Source organism: Hyperoodon ampullatus (assembly GCF_949752795.1).
Source record: "Hyperoodon ampullatus genome assembly, chromosome: 3".
Classification (NCBI taxonomy): domain Eukaryota; kingdom Metazoa; phylum Chordata; class Mammalia; order Artiodactyla; family Ziphiidae; genus Hyperoodon; species Hyperoodon ampullatus.
Genome location: NC_136916.1, coordinates 60413060 through 60432108, shown reverse-complemented (window position 1 = coordinate 60432108; position 19049 = coordinate 60413060). Strand labels below are relative to the sequence as shown.

The 19049-nt window shown below is 35.4% G+C and overlaps 1 protein-coding gene and 1 pseudogene across 3 annotated transcripts in view; one reads left to right on the top strand and one right to left on the bottom strand.

Moving 5' to 3' along the window:
- Positions 1–19049, top strand: part of UACA (uveal autoantigen with coiled-coil domains and ankyrin repeats) — a gene marked incomplete at its 5' end in the record, with an annotated part of 81485 nt that overhangs the window by 50237 nt on the left and 12199 nt on the right. For both annotated transcript variants that reach the window (XM_079701244.1, XM_079701245.1), the window contains 9 exons: positions 2498–2568; positions 2672–2778; positions 5796–5977; positions 7160–7197; positions 9891–9959; positions 11019–11126; positions 11673–11705; positions 12592–12690; positions 18478–18514. In XM_079701244.1, the coding sequence (XP_079557370.1) occupies positions 2498–2568; positions 2672–2778; positions 5796–5977; positions 7160–7197; positions 9891–9959; positions 11019–11126; positions 11673–11705; positions 12592–12690; positions 18478–18514 (744 nt within the window). The remainder of the gene's footprint in view (positions 1–2497; positions 2569–2671; positions 2779–5795; positions 5978–7159; positions 7198–9890; positions 9960–11018; positions 11127–11672; positions 11706–12591; positions 12691–18477; positions 18515–19049) is intronic.
- Positions 4849–5280, bottom strand: LOC307050708 (mitochondrial import receptor subunit TOM20 homolog; annotated as a pseudogene). The gene has a single exon. The product of its transcript is annotated as a mitochondrial import receptor subunit TOM20 homolog (transcript).

Genomic DNA, 19049 nt, shown 5'->3' with positions numbered 1-19049 from the left:
TTCTTAACCCTCCTTTATTTCTTGTTTTTATTTCTGGACTTATGATTCTCTACCTCATTTTATTTTATTTTTTTAACCAAAATTTAGAAAATTTATTTATAAAATGTTCAATACTGTGTAGAACATTAGGTTAATTTACAGAGGTTTTTTAAAAAAATTTTATTGGAATATAGTTGATTTACAATGTTGTATTAGTTTCAGGTGTACAATGAAGTGAATCACTTATACATATACATATACCTACTCCTTTTTTAGATTCTTTTTCCATATATGCCATTACAGAGTATTGAATAGAGTTCCCTGTGCTATACAGTAGGTCCTTATTAGTTATCTAGTTTATATATAGTAGTGTGTATATGTCAATCCCAATCCCCCAATTTATCCCCCCCCACCCTATCCCCTGGTAACCATAAGTTTGTTTTCTACTTCTACTTCCATGACTCTACTTCTGTTTTGTAAATAAGTTCATTTGTTCATTTTAATACTGCCACCTCAAAGTCATCTGAAATAATAGTCTTGGATGGGAATATAGTATCCTCAATCTGATCTTTATTCCAGGACTGGATCTGGTTTTTTTGTTTTTGTTTTTTTTTCATTTTTCCTTATTGGGCTGTCTTTGAGTAAAGTTGTGACCAACAATAGTTTTATATCTTGCTGTTTGGTATAGAGAAACAATTGGCTTCTCTATACCTGTGAGGTCCCAAATATCTAGAAACTCTATTCCCTTCCATCTGTGTTCATAACTAATTCTTGCTTGACCTCATCTCTTTCTTGTTGACCTCATCTCTTTCTTACTAAAAGCAGTAAGCAGCTGCCAATATGCCCTAAAATTTTGGCTCTTCTCTATTGCTTCACCTAGAAAGGCTCCATAGTCACACAGTGTACCTTGTAAATTAGCACAGATGATAGATCTATCAAATGTTTTGCCACAGTATGAGAAAAATCACAAGGTTTCTAGCCTGAAATATGTTTACTGACCACCTAGTACCCAACCACTAAACCAGTGCTGTATAATTTAGGTATCTGTTACAACAGCACCTGACTCCTGATAACAATTTTTGTCTTGGTTAGGGATAAGATTATACTGCTGTGACAAAATAAAATAACATTTGCTTTAAAAAAAAACACACACACACACAGAATTTATTTCTTTCATGTCACAGCCCTAATGATCAGACTGGCTTGTACCTCTGCTTCATATAGTCATTCAGGGACCCAGATTTCTTCTGTTTTGCAGTTCTACCATTGCCTGGGGTGTTGTCCTCATCTTTAAAGCTGAAGCTGATAATAGGTACCTGTTATCCTGCTAGCAGGAAGGAGAAAGATTATGGAAGAATGTATAACCACTTTTTAAAGCCCTAGACTCAGAAGGTAGCACATGTCCCTCATGTCAGACTCCATTGGCATGATCTAACTCATGTGGTCATGCCTGCATGCAAAGGAGACTGGGAACTGTGATCTAGGTGAGCCACCCTGTGCCCAACACAGTTTTATTACCATGGAACAAGGATGAACAGCTGGCATTCTGCATCATCGCACCTTTAATACTGACTTGATTTGTTCAGTATAGTATAACTCTGGAATTTTTTATGCTTTACATTTTTTCATTCTTATTTTTAATTGGGCCTGAATGGTTGTTATTTTATAATTCCTGAATTAATGTATTCAGTTTCAATTTATCTTTTTTTAAGATTGATTATATATTTTATATAAAAGATTTGCTGGATTAAAGACGTCAGAAATGAAAAATTTACTTGATTTTTTAATGTATGTTTGGTTTTACTTTATTGAATTGCACCAAAAAAAAAAAAAAAGAACGCTGACTTAGTACTTTTTTGTGCAAATAAACTAGTATCAACTTATAAAACTTTTATAAAAACTCGTGGGAAGTATAAACACAATCGTACTTTATGAATTTGACCACTTTTTTCCTGATACAAATATGAACTCTAGTGTTGATCAGAGAAGAGGCATCATGTGATTTTATAATATAATTTTTAGCAAAATGACCCTGCTTTTGCATCAAGGGCAGACATTGCAGTTTCTGCTTTGAAAAGGAAATATGAATTGTATGAATCATACTTCATTTACTGTGGGTCTTCTATAAAGAAAAAAGTATATGATTCTTTTTAAAAAACTGCACTAACACTTCAAGGATTCAGTAAGTTATAGCCATATTTTAAAATATACTATAAATAGAAAGTTTAAGTGTGATTTTCATTATCAGTGTTAACCCTTAGAACAGCAGTATATTCTTGTCCTCTGCAAGAGTGACACTGTTCCTTGGTCCTAATAAATTATACAAAATTTACAAAATGATCTTGTCTAATCCATTTTCAGATAGAAAAATCAATGCTTATAATGCTAAACTGAGAGTGAAGGATGTGAAGCTTAGTACTTTAGAGATTGAAGAGTTTAGGCCTTATACGGGTCTAGCAAAACACCACGTGTTACCAACAGATGTTCACCATTTATTATTTTCCTTTGTTCCTCAAAGCTATGGCAGACTGTCCTTCTAGCATACAGCTGCTCTGCGACCACGGGGCCTCAGTGAATACCAAAGATGTAGTAAGTCAGTTTATGTTTATTCTCATTTCAACTCATGTATTCTGACTTTCATGTTTTGGGAGACTTGTTGTCTGAATGCTGTCTTATTTTTCTTGTTGCTTAGGATGGGCGGACGCCACTTGTTCTGGCGACTCAGATGTGTAGGCCAACAATATGTCAACTGCTGATAGATAGAGGGGCGGATATTAATTCCAGAGACAAACAAAACAGGTAATTCTTTTATCACGGCTCCCCAGACACCAGCTCGATACACAGTGATCCTGAAGCTCTACTGCTGTGACTTGGCCTTTCTATCCTCTGTGGTTCTCCCTTCCTTGGAATTAGCACTCACTTCTTATTACTCTTCAGAGTTGGCTGAAGAAGGAGGGAGAGGGAAATAGGGGATGATGACAGGGTAAACTCGAAATACAGGCAGTGATTATGGCCTGTGTTCAGGTCAAAGACCTGAAGAAAAGAGTAATTATATCCTAGTTATTTTGAGCTTATAAAATAATCTTTAATGAAATGGGCTCAAATAAGGAAGAAGAATAAAAAATTACATTTACAGTCTCTACTTCTTCATTAGTGAATCTTTTGAGAGTAAAGGAGTTCTTGCGTGTCCTGGAGCTTGACATGTTTCAGTGTAGATTTTCTCAAGGTGTTTTCTCTCCTTTCTGCTGGGCACAATGCCACCTCCTTCTCTGAAACTGAGTTCATTTCCATACCCCAATACAGATTTCATTAATTTATTTCTGCACCTGTATTTGATGTTATTTTAGCTGGTGTGCACTAACAATTTCTATCTGTAATTCTCTCTGTCCTCTTTTCTGGGTCTAGTGTATCATGCTGCTTGCTATATTATAATTCTGATGTTTATAGTCACGGAGTTTCTGACAACAAAGTATCTGAAATACATCCCTTCCACCAGTTGAAGCATTACAGTAATTTATGACAAGTTTCTGAGATTGTATAGATGATTACTGGTAAAATTGTTGGTTTCTTTTCAGTTACTTTTATTCTTCTAAACACATATTCTGTTGTTTGTACTTCACTGGAAGTAGATAAGTATAATTAGTCTTTGGATGTCAGATTTTATAGCTCTGATTGTTTTCATTGTTCAGGCATCTCAAAGGAGGAAATTCTTAAGCAATTAAATCATTAATGTGATTTTTAAGAAAGTGGCTTTTTTTATATTACTTTGTTTTTTTGATACTATGATCTGGCTCCAAGCATGTTTAAGAAAATTTGATTGAAAAATAAATTTTAGGATCAGAAAGGGGTGATCTGGCTGATCCACGTATAAAATGCTTTCTCTTATATTTTTCCAAGTATGTTTGTCTGTCTGTGTTTTTTCATTGGAACTTCACAAAAAAAACCAATGCGATAGGGCAATGTGTATTATATTTAGACTACATAGCAAATGGTTTTAAAGGCAAATTAAAATCTGTTTGTGACACTCTGTATTCAAGTTTCTTTTCTTTCTTCCTGTCTTACCTATAACATTTTTTCCCTTCTAACAAAAAATTTGTTAATGCCTGTTTTATGTAAAACTGCATTCCAGCAACTACCGGGGAGTATAAAAGAGGAATAGAACAGACATCAAATAAAGGCAAAAATCAGTTTCCGTATGAAATTCAATATTCACAGTTGAAGACAGAATCATATATAGGATAAGTCACTTCATTTCATTAAGTGTTGGTTGCCTCAGCAGTAAAAATAGAGAATTTCTAGAGTACTTATAAATTTCCATGATGATTTAATTGTTGCATTATTATGATCTGCTAATTATACTGTTAAATGTTTAAGTGCTGACGATTCTATCATGGCAGAATAAACCAGTGGTCCATGATAATGGGGTTAATCAAAGAAGGTTTATTTGAGAAGGCAAATTTTAACATTAAGTGTGAAAATGTGAAGGAGATGTGTAGGAGAAGAAAGGCTCTTCTAAAGAGAGAAATCAGGAACAGGAATCTGATTCTTGTTTTGGAATAGAAGGGGTTCATTGGTGACGTTTGCATGATGTGGTTCAGTTCACGAAGTGATTTATTTATTTTATTTTTTTCAGTAACTGATAGTGTATTTATAAAATGAAAACCTCTCTAACAAAATACACTTTTCACTGGGAAAATAAATAAAATGGACAAATGGATCTACACAAAGTAAAAGTTAACTTTGGTAGATTTCAGTGTAGGACAGTCTATAACAAGCTTATTTGCCCTTACTCCCCCAGAGCTGATCATCTTCCAAGTTAAGATTTTTAAAATATTTTTTAATTGAGATTATTATGTTGACATTTGTTTCTCATTCCACATCATCTTCAGCCAAGCTCTGAGCACTTACAGTTCTCTAGTTGTTGGGAGCTTAGTCAGAAGCATCTGGAACACTGGTGGTGGAAGAGTTTGCTGCAACACTTGCAGTAACTGCTGTGGCTGTCCACACACAGCAATTGCATTTTTCAGATGGTCAACACCCTTCTCATATTCACCTTGAGTTAGTAACTCTTGCAAGCTGTATTTCTTTGAGGAAGAATTTCTGAACGGCTTCAGCATCTTTAAGGTCAGGTAACTTGGAAAGTCCAATTCTCTCCTTGGCAAGCTTCTGTTTCTTTCTTCATTCTCTCAGCCTGTTCTTGAAGTTAGGGTCACTCCGTCTCTTGGGGTCAAAGTAAATGCAGTACCCAATGAAAAGGGCCCCACACCCACCAGCGGAGTTGTCACTGTTCCGGCCCTCCATCTTCTCTCCAACGAGGAGTGGGGTTGGCGGCAGCAGCGCCCGTGATGAAGCCCTTGGCCGAGAACCCTCGGAAAGGACTGTGCCACTCTGTCCCGCCGCCCGCCGCGAGGGACGGGACGTGGAAAGGCCTGCAAAGTGATTTAAATAGCTTGGGTTTATCGTTGTAGGTTTTGCACAGATAAGGTGACAGTATCAGTTGTGGAAGATCTTTGTGGCAATTAACTTGTAGTACATAGAAGGACTGGAATAAAGGAGGTTAATTTGGTAGTAGAAGTAACAAATGTGTGTAGGTAGATGTAAAATGTTAGCTCTGCAAACTAAGACACAAAACAAATGTTTTTATAAATGCAATGGAGTTCAAATGTAAGATGAAAATATGAAGTCAAATCTGTGTCTATAACAACGTGGCTTTTTAAAGTAATATCTGTTCTTTAAGAAGGGGACCTCTGAAAGAGATTTCTGAAATATTTTTTTGGATCCTTCTCAAGGTCTTATTCTTCCGTCTTACCTTCTAGGACTGCTCTCATGCTAGGTTGCGAGTATGGTTGCAAAGATGCAGTAGAAGTCTTAATCAGAAATGGTGCTGATGTAACCTTGCTGGATGCCCTTGGCCATGATAGTTCTTACTATGCAAGAATTGGTGACAATCTGGACATTCTAACCTTACTGAAGACTGCATCAGAAAATACCAACAAAGGTACCAGCAGTTTTCTGTCACTAGAGAAGTGCTAGTTAATAAAGAGCAGGTTTTAAAGATTTAGATGGTAGAGCTACAGTTTGTAAGAGGCAAAACGCTCCTTACAGTAAGCAGTATTGTTTCATCTCCCTCTCTGCCCCAGCTGTGCGGGGGGCATTTTCATTATAGTCACTTGTTTCGAGGCAGTGTGTGTTACATTTATTGTCCAGTTTATCCAGTCAGCCCTACTCTACTGTGGAGTAATTTAAGAACTGAAAAGAAAGAGCCAAATAAAGTGTTTTACTAATATATATTTTTTGATGAGGAGGGGTGAAGTGCTTAAGCTCTTGTACTTAAAAAGTTTTAAAGAAAGAATCATTGTTTAAACATGTATTTAAAATATTCAACTAAGATTTATTGAATACTTGTGCCAAGTATTTTCCTATGCTTATTAAAGAGAAATTGGAAAGCACAGAAAAGCACAGCAAGTAAAATCAACCACTCATTCTACCACTGAGGAGCCTCTACTAACATTTTGAGGAATATCCTTCCAGTCTTCTCTCTATGCATAAAATTGAGGTCACCTGTAGTGAGCTGTAGATTACTTTTTGTGTAATATAGTTCGAAGACTTTTCTCTCATAAATAAATATTTTTTCTACAGTATGATTTTTATTGATGCATAAAATTCCATCTCAGTTTAATTTAATTAAGCAATTTTCTATAGGTGTCATTTAAGTTGTTTATACAGTTTTTACTAATATAAATAACCATTTAGTGACTGTCCTTATGCATAAATATTTTAGCGTATTTTTATTATACCCTTAGGATCACTTCCTAGAAATTGAATTAAGAGGTTTCAGGTTATGCACAGTTTTTTAAGCTTTTAATATATATCGACAAGTTGCCTTCTAATTTAGGATGTTTTAAATTTTGTATTTTTCACCTGCCTCCCCTCCCTGGCATTGAATATCATCTACAGGGATGTTGTCGTAGCAAAAAAAAAATACTTTGCCAGTTAGATAGGCAAAAGTGATATTTCATTGTTGTTTTAACTGTAAGGTGGTAAACTTCAAAAAAAACTTAAAAATTTATTTCTTTAATATTGACTTAATTATATAATTGGGGAATGCAAATCTACCCAAGTTAACCTGCTGTTTCACTGTTCCTCTTTCTCCTCCCTTTCCGTCTCTTTAAATCTTCAGGGAGAGAACTTTGGAAGAAAGGACCATCTTTACAACAGGTTAAAAAATTATGTATATTGTGCAGTTTAAAGTGTTGAGTAAACCTGGGTAATGGTTATATATAACTGTTTTGAGTTTAACTGCATGCTGTTCTCTCTTCCCAGTTGATCATGCCCAGGTAGAACCTAGGTCATGAGATCCTGAGGCTTTATCCAGATACTGTCACTCAGCTTGAGACAGTGGGTCTTAATTACAATGAATGTATCCAGTGGGAAATAAGTAGACTCCTGATTGCTGGGCTTGAACATCCAGCCTTTTCAAGTGTGGAATATTGCACCTTGTTGAGTTTCTTTGATGATGCATATTAGCTTGGTAGACTTTTTCTCCTATTCTCCCTTAGTAACAGAGTCGAATATCCCCTGATGTGGGAAAATTCTTCCAAGCAATAAGAAATGAAGAAAACAGAATTCAAAACTGATTATATATGTGATTTCAATGCCACTGTTAACATTTTTATTTCTTTTTCTTTTTCTTTTTTTGCTGTGCGTATTTAATTTAATGAGGACTTGACTTTAAAAAAACACACTATGTGAAATAATTCATACCTTGCACTAAGTTTATTATCAAATCACTATTTAACCCTGGTTTTGTGTCTCAGTCTCAGTAGATGTCTAATCATTTCCCCTAATCTCTTCGAGTTAAAGTGAGTGGGGTTGCTTTATGCACTCTTAAACCATCTCACCCAAAGCTAGTGTAGGCAGCTCTCCTCTTCTGCTGACTGTCCCCTTCCAGGCTTTCAGCTTTTCTCTAGTGAGAGGGACCTGAGCACTTCCAAACCCTGAAGAGAGGTAATCAGGTACTTTCTGAGCCATCCTGTTATTCTATATCATTTCTGTAGCTCGTACCTAAATTTGAAAGCTGTATGAAAGCATGCTTCCCTTTCAGTCCATCACAGTTAAGTAATTCGTCCCTGCATGGGTCATATCTGCTGTCACTTTTCTTTCCCATCTGGATCAGCTGTTTCAGCCTTTTCTCCCATTCCTCAGATAAGCTAAATGGGTGTAGAGGGAAATAAAATGTGCCCTTTTATATCAATACCAGCCATCTCACACATATTAAGAGAAAAACTATTTCTGAAATATACATGTATTTAAAAGAAAGAATTATTGAATGTTAATATGGGAATGGTATCTAAATGAATAGGAATTATCTAAATGAATTCATGGAGTTAATATTCTGCTAAGGACAGTAAAACTCATTGTTTCAGTTGTTAATTAAATACATTTTAAAATACCTGCTGTAAATAGGATTTGTTTGTATACTAAGGGACATATAATCCTTGTTATTAAGAAGCCTACAGTATAGTTTTAAAAATAAGATGTATTCAGTTACTTACTATATGCCCATTACTGTTCTAAGTGCTGGGGATATCAGCGTTCAAGTTCCCTGCCCTCATGGAGCTCCCAGCCCAGTGAGAGAGATGAACAGTAAGCAAATGGGTATTTAGTACCATGGCAGTTGCTTTGAAAACAAACAGAACAGGGTTAGGGAATGAAGAGGGAGAGGGCGGGAAGCTATTTTAGATGGTGTGGTCAGGAAGTGACTGACATTGGAGCAGAGGTCTGAAGGAAGTGAGGAGGGAGCCAGCGGCTCTGTGGGTGAAGCCTCAAGGGCAGAGGGAAGGGCAAGTACCAAGCCCCTGATGAAGGAGCATGTTTAACATGCCCGTGGGGCAGTAGAGGGGCAGAGTGACAGGAACCAGAGACCAGAAGGGAATGCAGGGTCTGAAAGTGGTATGATGAGACTGGTCAGATTCCACGTGAAGAATGGCCCTTTGGTAGAAGGAATGAGGCTAGACATGTAGTTTGGGCCAAATCGTGGATACAGAGCATCGTCTTAATGGGAACTTGTTCCTCTAATTCTAAATCCAAGCTCATTAGGACAATAGTTTAAACACATGAGTCAACAAATAATGTGGAACATAAAATTATCTTGGAAAATTAAAGCATTCACGTTTTGTTTGTTTGGTTTTTTAGCTCTCAAAAAGGAAGAAAGAAATAGCTTTCTAAATTATTGTGTAGATTTAAAGATCAATTTGGGCAAAAAAAAGATTATTTTATCTCTTGTTTAATGATTGTATTGTGTTTTTATTAAAGCAAATCTCTAAGCTGGAATAAAGTTTCAAAGCAGTAAGTGTACAAAAACAGATCATGTACCCAACCAAGTCATTTAGAAATCTTTTATATAGCTTTAGTCAGTGGATTGTCTATTTCTTTCTTATCACACCCTTTGATATTTTATTTCATCAGTACTCAAAGAAGTAATTTCCATATTTTCTCTCAACATTAATGTAACTCCCCCCGCCTCCTCTTTTTAAACACCAAATTCTTCTTTTGGGAATGGTAGCTGATGCTTTATAGTACAACGTGAGTTTTGCCTCTAGTACAAATTCTCCTTTTTAAAATTTGGTGACTTTGGTTAAGATAAATACTTAGCAGTAGGGGTTTTAAATTCTGTTATTTTTTTAGTATTTAAAAACTAGATTATACTTGATTTATTTAAAACCTATATCCTTAAAGATTCTTTCCATTTGGAGTTTTAAGTGGAAACACTGCCACCTTGTGTTTTGTACAGCAAAATTTAAACTTGGATAAACTGAAAATCACTAATTGGGTGTATTGCCTATTGAAGAAAATGCACTTTTCTATATTCTCATGCTTGCTAACCTGTGTTCTCTTATGTTTTACCAAAGCGAAATTTGACGCATATGCTAGATGAAGTAAATATGAAATCAGATCAGAGGGAGCATCAAAACATTCAGGTAAAAAGAAAAAAAATTGGTATTTTCCTTTGCAAAGAATTCCAGCATTGTTTGTAGTGGGGTTGGGGAAAAGAAAGGAAGCAAAAATGCGGGGGAACTGAGTAGGGGATGGAAGGGCAGCTTGTTATGTTTTGTGATTCTACTTTCTGGCCCAATTCCTTCTAAAAGAATTAACTTTTGATATGAATGTTTGGGTCAGTATTATCTTAACAGGAAGTATTGTTTTAATATATATTAGGAAGTAAATAATTTAATAACTTTCTGTAAGTTTTTGTTCATTTAAATATATCTGTTTTGGGCCATAAATCATAAATTTGTATTACTTTTAGAAAATTAATTATAATGATAAAAATGATGGTTATCAATGTAAATAAAATCTGAACTTTTTCTTAAAGTATTTTTTATTTTGATTAAGAAAAATAATTTCATTAACCACACAGCACTTTTTACCTTTTATGTTCGTCAAAGTGTTCAAAAAATAATTATTATTTGGATTGCGTTGGAAGAAGAGCCATAATTAAATGGTTTATTTTATGACTGAAATACCATTAAAATATAAATTGAATAGCCTTTTCCATATGATAAAACAAAAGCATTTTATTTGGGTTTTCGTAGTTTACTATGTAGTGTTAAGAAAGTGAACTGTAGCCTTCAATTGGAGGCTTAAATGTTTTATCAGAGCACTGAAGTATTGATATTCTTATGCTTTGTTAAACTCATAAATTTGAGAGGTGTTTGGCAAAAGTTAAAATGACATATTCTTCTGCTATTTTCTATTTCCAGATTGTGCTTTTATTTCTTATTTACTAGAATCATGATGGTTTGCTGTCTTTGTATATAGTTGTATTTATTAGCTTTCATAGGACTATAATTTTCTGCATTATTTCTCATGTATAGATTTTAAATTATTTGAATGTCATTGAAATTATTGTGTCTTTATACTTAAAGCTGTTTTATATATGTATATATATTTATGATAGTGAACTGCTTTTAGAAAAATCTTCCATAAGAATTGCTCCTTTAAAGTTGGTCTAGCACCTGTTATCTTTGCTATTTAAGGATCTGGAGATTGAAAATGAAGATCTGAAAGAGAGGTTGAGAAAAATTCAGCAGGAACAGAGAATATTATTGGATAAAGTCAATGGTTTACAACTACAGCTGAATGAGGTAAATAATCTGCATCATACCAGAAAAATCCAGAACTGTTTTACTACGAGTCATTATCATCGGTAACAAATTGTTAATGACGGCCCATCACAGCAAGTCATGGTGCCAGGTGCTAAAGGAGGTAAAGTCAGGTCATTGCCCTGTGGAAAGTCATATCTTATTAGGACCTTTACATGAAACAAGCTCGGATCTAAGAACAGAGAACACTGTTGGTCTGTGGTGATGACAAAGGACTGAACTGTGATTGGAGTTGTGGGATTAGAGAGGAAGAAGTAGACAGAAGATGTGAGGAGGAAGAGCAGGTAAGAGTTGTAAGTAACTGATGGGGTCTCAGAAGAATCGAAAGTGCTTCTGAACCTGGTTAGTGAGAAGCATGAATGACAACGCAGAGCACAGAAGTAGTAGCACATAGGCATTTTCTTCTCAGAGCCTCATCCCCAATCTTAATGACATGTGCCAGTCTTTTTAAAAGATATTTGCCAAGCTCATGCTTTTTAAAATAAACTTCAAGAGTGAAAATACATTTCTTCTTCTTTTTAAATTTAGGAAGTAATGGTTGCTGATGATCTGGAAAGTGAGGTAAGATGATAAGTTTTACTTTAAAGCTGTCAATTGTTGTGTAAATTGAAGATAACATTGCAGTAGAGGTTTAAGTCTTGAACTGACGTGGAGACAGAATTCTCTTTTTGGTTATTGCTCAAAGGAAAAAACAAAACCTATGTGTGACTGTAAAATTATGTTTTGAGTATAGTGGCGTGGGTTATTGTAGGCATTTTCTTGTTACTGAAATGAGCCTCTGAATGGCTCATTTTCTATGAAACTTTTCATGAAAAGATATAAAATTCTAAGCATTATAGAGAAAATGTCTGAAAATAATAAGATTTCAAACAAACCACAGAAATTTGAATTTTTCATAATATTGTTTGTGTATATTGTATATTATTAGTATAGTTCTACAAATTTTGAACTCTACTAATAGTTAAAAATTGACCAGGTTAGGGCTTCCCTGGTGGCGCAGTGGTTAAGAATCCGCCTGCCAATGCAGGGGACACGGGTTCAATCCCTGGCCTGGGACGATCCCATGTGCCACGGAGCAACTAAGCCCATGCGCCACAACTACTGAGCCTGCGCTCTAGAGCCCGCGAGCCACAACTACTGAAGCCTGTGCACCTAGAGCCCCTGCCCCGCAACAAGAGAAGCCACTACAATGAGAAGCCTGCACACCGCAAGGAAGAGTAGCCCCCGTTCACTGCAGCTAGAGAAGGCTCACGCACAGCAACAAGGACCCAACACAGCCAAAAAAAAAAAAAAAGTTCCGTTAAAAAAAAAAAAAAATTGACCAGGTTAGAGAATTCATTAACTATAGTCCTCAAAGTAATTCTAATTCACGTTTTCTAAAACACATTTTTAACACAATTTCAAGCACAGGGTGATTTTGCTCTGTATTTATTCCTTTCCATTTCAGAAAGAAAAGCTGAAGTCCCTTTTGGCAGCTAAAGAAAAGCAACATGAAGAAAGCCTAAGAACTATTGAGGCTCTGAAAAATAGATTCAAGTATTTTGAGGTATAGAAAGCTTAAATAAATTATTTCATGTAACTCATAATGGGCAGTGGTAAAGGGCTTGAAGTCAGGCTTGAATTTGAATTATCACTCTCTTCTTTATAGTGTGACCTCGGGCAATTTATTTAAAGTCTCTGAGCTTTGGGCTGCTTTGGCAAAATTGGGGTGATTGTCCTTTTTTCCACAGAGTTGTTTTAAAGGTTAAATGAGATCACTGAAATTGACTAAACTGACATTTAGTTCAGTTCCAGTTTCTCTTCCCCAGCCTTCCTCTTTGTCATCTTTACCTTTTCAAGACATTATACTTTTACCTGTAAAATTACAATGATTATGATTGTGTTAATAAAAAGCATCATTTAAGTGGAAAGCGGTAATCCCAGGATTATCTCAGAAAGGACCTTGTGCATATATGGATTTGTTTGGTAGAGTAGTGTGTTAATAAGGCTCAGATCATATACTTATCTTTTGTTGGCTCAATTAGCTCTTAGTTTTTCCAAGACTATGTTTTTTTAAAACTTTTAATCAGAATACAATATACGTTAAAAAGAACATGTTAAAGTGAATAAGTTGAAGAATTTTCACAAATCTAACATCCCAGATCAGGAAACCGCACATAACTAGAACCCAGAAGCCTCCTCACGCTTGCTCCCTGCACCAAAGGTGACCACTCTCCAGACTTTTAACTGCATAGATTTGTTCTGCAAGGCCAAAATATATATTTTATAAATGTTGTTCATCATTGGGGGTCACTGAAGAGAGTGGCTGATTCAATGTGAGTCTTTTATCTTTATTGTGGAATATAACTCCAAAGTACATAACAAAAGTAAATTTTTTGTGTGTAAATTTAAAAATATGGGTGTAGCTATGAAAAAGAATGTAAAGACATGGATGAATCTCAAGACATAATGTTGCATGAAAGAAATCAGACACAAAGAGCACATACTGCCTGACTCCTTTTTTGTGAAGTGCAGAACTAGACAAAGCTAATCTGTGCTAATACAGGTCAGAATAGAGACCACCCTTTGGTGGCCGGTTACTGACCAGGACAGGGCATGAAGACACTTCTGGGCATGCTAGACAGGTTCTATATCTTGATCTGAGTTGTAATTACACAAAGTATACATATGCAAAAATTCATTGCACTGTATACTTGTGTATTTTATTGCAGGTGAGTTATGCCTTGATACATTAAAAAAAAATAAAACCAAGAACCTGTGTTTATATTTATAGACTGAATTCTGAAATTATTTAGAAACAGTTTTATAAGCTAAAGAACAGTCTAGTATAGGGCCTTCTATCTCTTTTCACATTTGAAGACTTTTTAAGGTTAGTAGTGAAACTAGTGATAGCTAACAAGTTCATGACCCCAACCATGTGCCAGAAATTGCTTTGTGCACTTTACATGCATTTAATAAACACATCAACTTGGTGTGGTATGTTTTCTTTTTATCTCCACTTCATAAGTGAAGAGACTGAGGCAAAGAGCAGTTTACCCATGCGGGGTTTTATAAATAATAGTAAGTGTCAGAGCCAGAACCTGAGCTCAGGCAGTTTGTGCCCTAACTACAATACTAGTTTTACACTCAGCTGGAGAAAATACAGAAGTGTATGTGGGCCTTTGAAGTATTCATCAAAGTTTGACACCTATAATTGGGTACTATTTTTGTGTTATTTTTCTCCTAAGAGTAGACTCCCATGTCTTAAGAATAGATGGTTTTCTGTAGCTTCAGACAAGTCTGTAACTTTGAATGAGGTTAATATAAACTATAGGAAAATACTTACTGTTCCTTATAAAACAACATATATTTATTTCAGAAAAATTTAAAAATATAGTTAAACTAAAAGTAGAAAATAAACACACCTATAAGCCCAGCACTCTTAGCACCTGACATCCTTTCAGACCTTTCTTTGTACATAACTTGTGTTATATACATGAATCCAACAGGTAGTCTTATTATTCATCCTGTTTTGTAAGTTTTTGCACTCAATATAATGGGGGCATTTTCCCCAGTCAGATGAATTTTTATACTAGAAATGATTTATAACCTTCAAAAAGAGAATTACAAGGTCCACTTTATATGTGACCCAGTATTTATGAAAGCTGTCCTTAAAAACTAAGGAATCATAATTTATAAATATTGAATATCCACTACTATATCATCTCACATACTTAAAACTCTTCATAAACTGCCAACAGAATTGCTGTGTTACATGTAATACTTAATATGTAGGCATTTCCCTTATAGAGCAGGTTTGGGAAAACATGGATATTTTAGAACAAGGCTAATTTTATGTTGTAACTCATGCATTTGTTTTCATTTGAGTCATCAAGTCAAGGTAATAAACCCAAACTAAGATTTTTGAACTCCTTATGTGCCTTGGCCTCCCCTTACCCATTCATGTATAAGCCCATTTACTACCTATTACAGGCTCTAGTATTAAATATTACTTAGAACAAAGAGCTTACCTAAGTTTACAGATATTTTTCCATACCCTTGGGGCAATAAGTATTAATGGAACATTAGTTTAGTTACAGAACTGTGGGCCGTTTTTATCATGGTCACCTATCAGAGTCTGACACATAGCTATTAGTACTAATATAGACAGATACACAAACATGAAGTACATCTGCATATCTTTACTCTCAAAAGTATAGTATTTTAATTTATGTTAGGTTCTTTGTGTCTGGCTTACTTGGGATAAGGAGCAATCCAAATATATTTTAACTCAGAGTATCTAAATTGATAAACCGTTAGCCAGACTCATCAAGAAAAAAGGGGAGAAGACTCAAATCAACAGAATTAGAAATGAAAAAGGAGAAGTAACAACTGACACTGCAGAAATACAAAGGATCATGAGAGATTACTACAAGCAACTATATGCCGATAATATGGACAACCTGGAAGAAAAAGCAGGCATAGAGGGAACTTACCTCAACATAATAAAGACCATATATGACAAACCCACAGCCAACATCATTCTCAATGTGAAAAACTGAAACCATTTCCACTAAGATCAGGAACAAGACAAGGATGTCCACTCTCACCACTCTTATTCAACATAGTTTTGGAAGTTTTAGCCACAGCAATCAGAGAAGAAAAGGAAATAAAAGGAATCCAAATCGGAAAAGAAGAAGTAAAGCTGTCACTGTTTGCAGATGACATGATACTATACATAGAGAATCCTAAAGATGCTACCAGAAAACTACTAGAGCTAATCAATGAATTTGGTAAAGTTGCAGGATACAAAATTAATGCACAGAAATCTCTGGCATTCCTATATACTAATGATGAAAAATCTGAAAGTGAAATCAAGGAAACACTCCCATTTACCATTGCAACAAAAAGAATAAAATATCTAGGAATAAACCTACCTAAGGAGACAAAAGACCTGTATGCAGAAAATTATAAGACACTGATGAAAGAAATTAAAGATGATACAAATAGATGGAGAGATGTACCATGTTCTTGGATTGGAAGAATCAACATTGTGAAAATGACTCTACTACCCAAAGCAATCTACAGATTCAATGCAATCCCTATCAAACTACCACTGGCATTTTTCACAGAACTAGAACAAAAAATTTCACAATTTGTATGGAAACACAAAAGACCCCGAATAGCCAAAGCAATCTTGAGAACGAAAAATGGAGCTGGAGGAATCAGGCTCCCTGACTTCAGACTATACTACAAAGCTACAGTAATCAAGACAGTATGGTACTGGCACAAAAACAGAAAGATAGATCAATGGAACAGGATAGAAAGCCCAGAGATAAACCCACGGACATATGGTCACCTTACCTTTGATAAAGGAGGCAGGAATGTACAGTGGAGAAAGGACAGTCTCTTCAATAAGTGGTGCTGGGAAAACTGGATAGGGACATGTAAAAGTATGAGATTAGATCACTCCCTAACACCATACACAAAAATAAGCTCAAAATGGATTAAAGACCTAAATGTAAGGCCAGACACTATCAAACTCTTAGAGGAAAACATAGGCAGAACACTCTATGACATAAATCACAGCAAGATCCTTTTTGACCCACCTCCTAGAGAAATGGAAATAAAGACAAAAATAAAAACATGGGACCTACTGAAACTTCAAAGCTTTTGCACAGCAAAGGAAACCATAAACAAGACCAAAAGACAACCCTCAGAATGGGAGAAAATATTTGCAAATGAAGCAACTGACAAAGGATTAATCTCCAAAATTTATAAGCAGCTCATGCAGCTCAATAACAAAAAAACAAACAACCCAATCCCAAAATGGGCAGAAGACCTAAATAGACATTTCTCCCAAGAAGATATACAGACTGCCAACACACACATGAAAGGATGCTCAACATCTTTACTCATTAGAGAAATGCAAATCAAAACTACAATGAGATATCATCTCACACCAGTCAGAATGGCCATCATCAAAAAATCTAGAAACAATAAATGCTGGAGAGGGTGTGGAAAAAAGGGAACACTCTTGCACTGCTGGTGGGAATGTGAATTGGTACAGCCACTATGGAGAACGGTATGGAGGTTCCTTAGAAAACTACAAATAGAACTACCATATGACCCAGCAATCCCACTACTGGGCATATACCCTGAGAAAACCATAATTCAAAAAGAGACATGTACCAAAATGTTCATAGCAGCCCTATTTACAATAGCCTGGAGATGGAAACAACCTAATTGTCCATCATTGGATGAATGGGTAAAGAAGATGTGGCACATATATACAATGGAATATTACTCAGCCATAAAAAGAAATGAAATTGAGCTATTTGTAATGAGGTGGATGGACCTAGAGCCTGTCATACAGAGTGAAGTAAGTCAGAAAGAGAAAGACAAATACTGTATGCTGACACATATATATGGAATTTAAGAAAAAAAAATGTCATGAAGAACATAGGGGTAAGACAGGAATAAAGACACAGACCTACTAGAGAATGGACTTGAGGATATGGGGAGGGGGAAGGGTAAGCTGTGACAAAGTGAAAGAGCGGCATGGACATATATACACTACCAAACGTAAGGTAGATAGCTAGTGGGAAGCAGCCGCATAGCACAGGGAGATCAGCTCGGTGCTTTGTGACCGCCTGGAGGGGTGGGATAGGGAGGGTGGGAGGGAGACGCAAAAGGGAGGGGATATGGGAACATATGTATATGTATAACTGATTAAATTTGTTATAAAGCAAAAAAATAAAATAAAAAAAAATAAAATTTCTCTATTATTCTCCTTTTCCTAACTGATGTATTGATGGATTTATTAGGAACTATATGTAGCTCTTTGCCTCAGTTTCATTTCCTGCTCTCTGTCTCCTTTTACCTTCAAAGGTAATTGGTGTTCCATAAATTCTGAAAGAGGGGGTTAGGCTAATGTTTCACAGGCGATGAGGTAGGGTTCGTGCTCCCCAACGGTGGTAAAGTAAATTGATTTATAGAGGCGAATGTGGCATTTCCTTCCTTTTGAAGTAAAGAAACATCAGAGAGTATGCATTCAAGGTTGTTTCATTTCATTTGGAGCTTGTTTATTTTTCTTTTTCTTTTGAGCAGTCAAGTTTTTCCTTGAAATACTTGGCTGCTTTTATTAAAATGCTGAGTGAAGTAGTTTATTCCCAACTGATCTCTCTGTGTTCTGCCTTTCTGTGAGTTCGAGTAGAATAATACCCAGGAGAAACAAGGAATGTTGAAAATGTGGTTTTAATGACTGGATCATTTAGAGCTAAAATAGATACAGAATTTAACAAAATGAAGCAGTATTCACCTAAAATGTTTTAATGTATCCTTCTGATTTCAGAGCAATCATTTAGGATCGGGAAGTCATTTCAGTAACAGTAAGTATAAAAGTATAGATTATCATTACAGTTCACACAGTTCAAGCAAAAAAAAAGAATGTTTATGCCTCTTTATTTTGTCTAACTGTATATGATATTCCTGCTGCAAAACTTCATCCAACTACTTGTGTGTTATACCTCAACATGGAACTAGGAAGAGATTAAAATGACTCCTGTAGTCTCTAACGTAAAATCTGGTAATTACTGAGGCTCTGATTTTCCTTAGGACCTAGATTTTTAAATTGTATATTGTACGCATTACCAAATTTGCCTTGTCGCATGTTAGACATTTATCTTGTGATATTTGGCGCCTGCTTTTTATGGAAAGAGACGTAAACATAGTTTTCTGATTTGGAGAAATCTTTGGATATAGTCTCAATGCAGGTAAGCATTTTAAAATTAGATGTTCCATAAATATATATTATTTTAAGACTATACATAATTTTCACTTTTGTTTATTCTCCAATTTTAAACAATTTCTCTAGAAAAATCTAATTTTTTGCTTCCTGTTGAGTATTAAATTATCCGTTAGCTA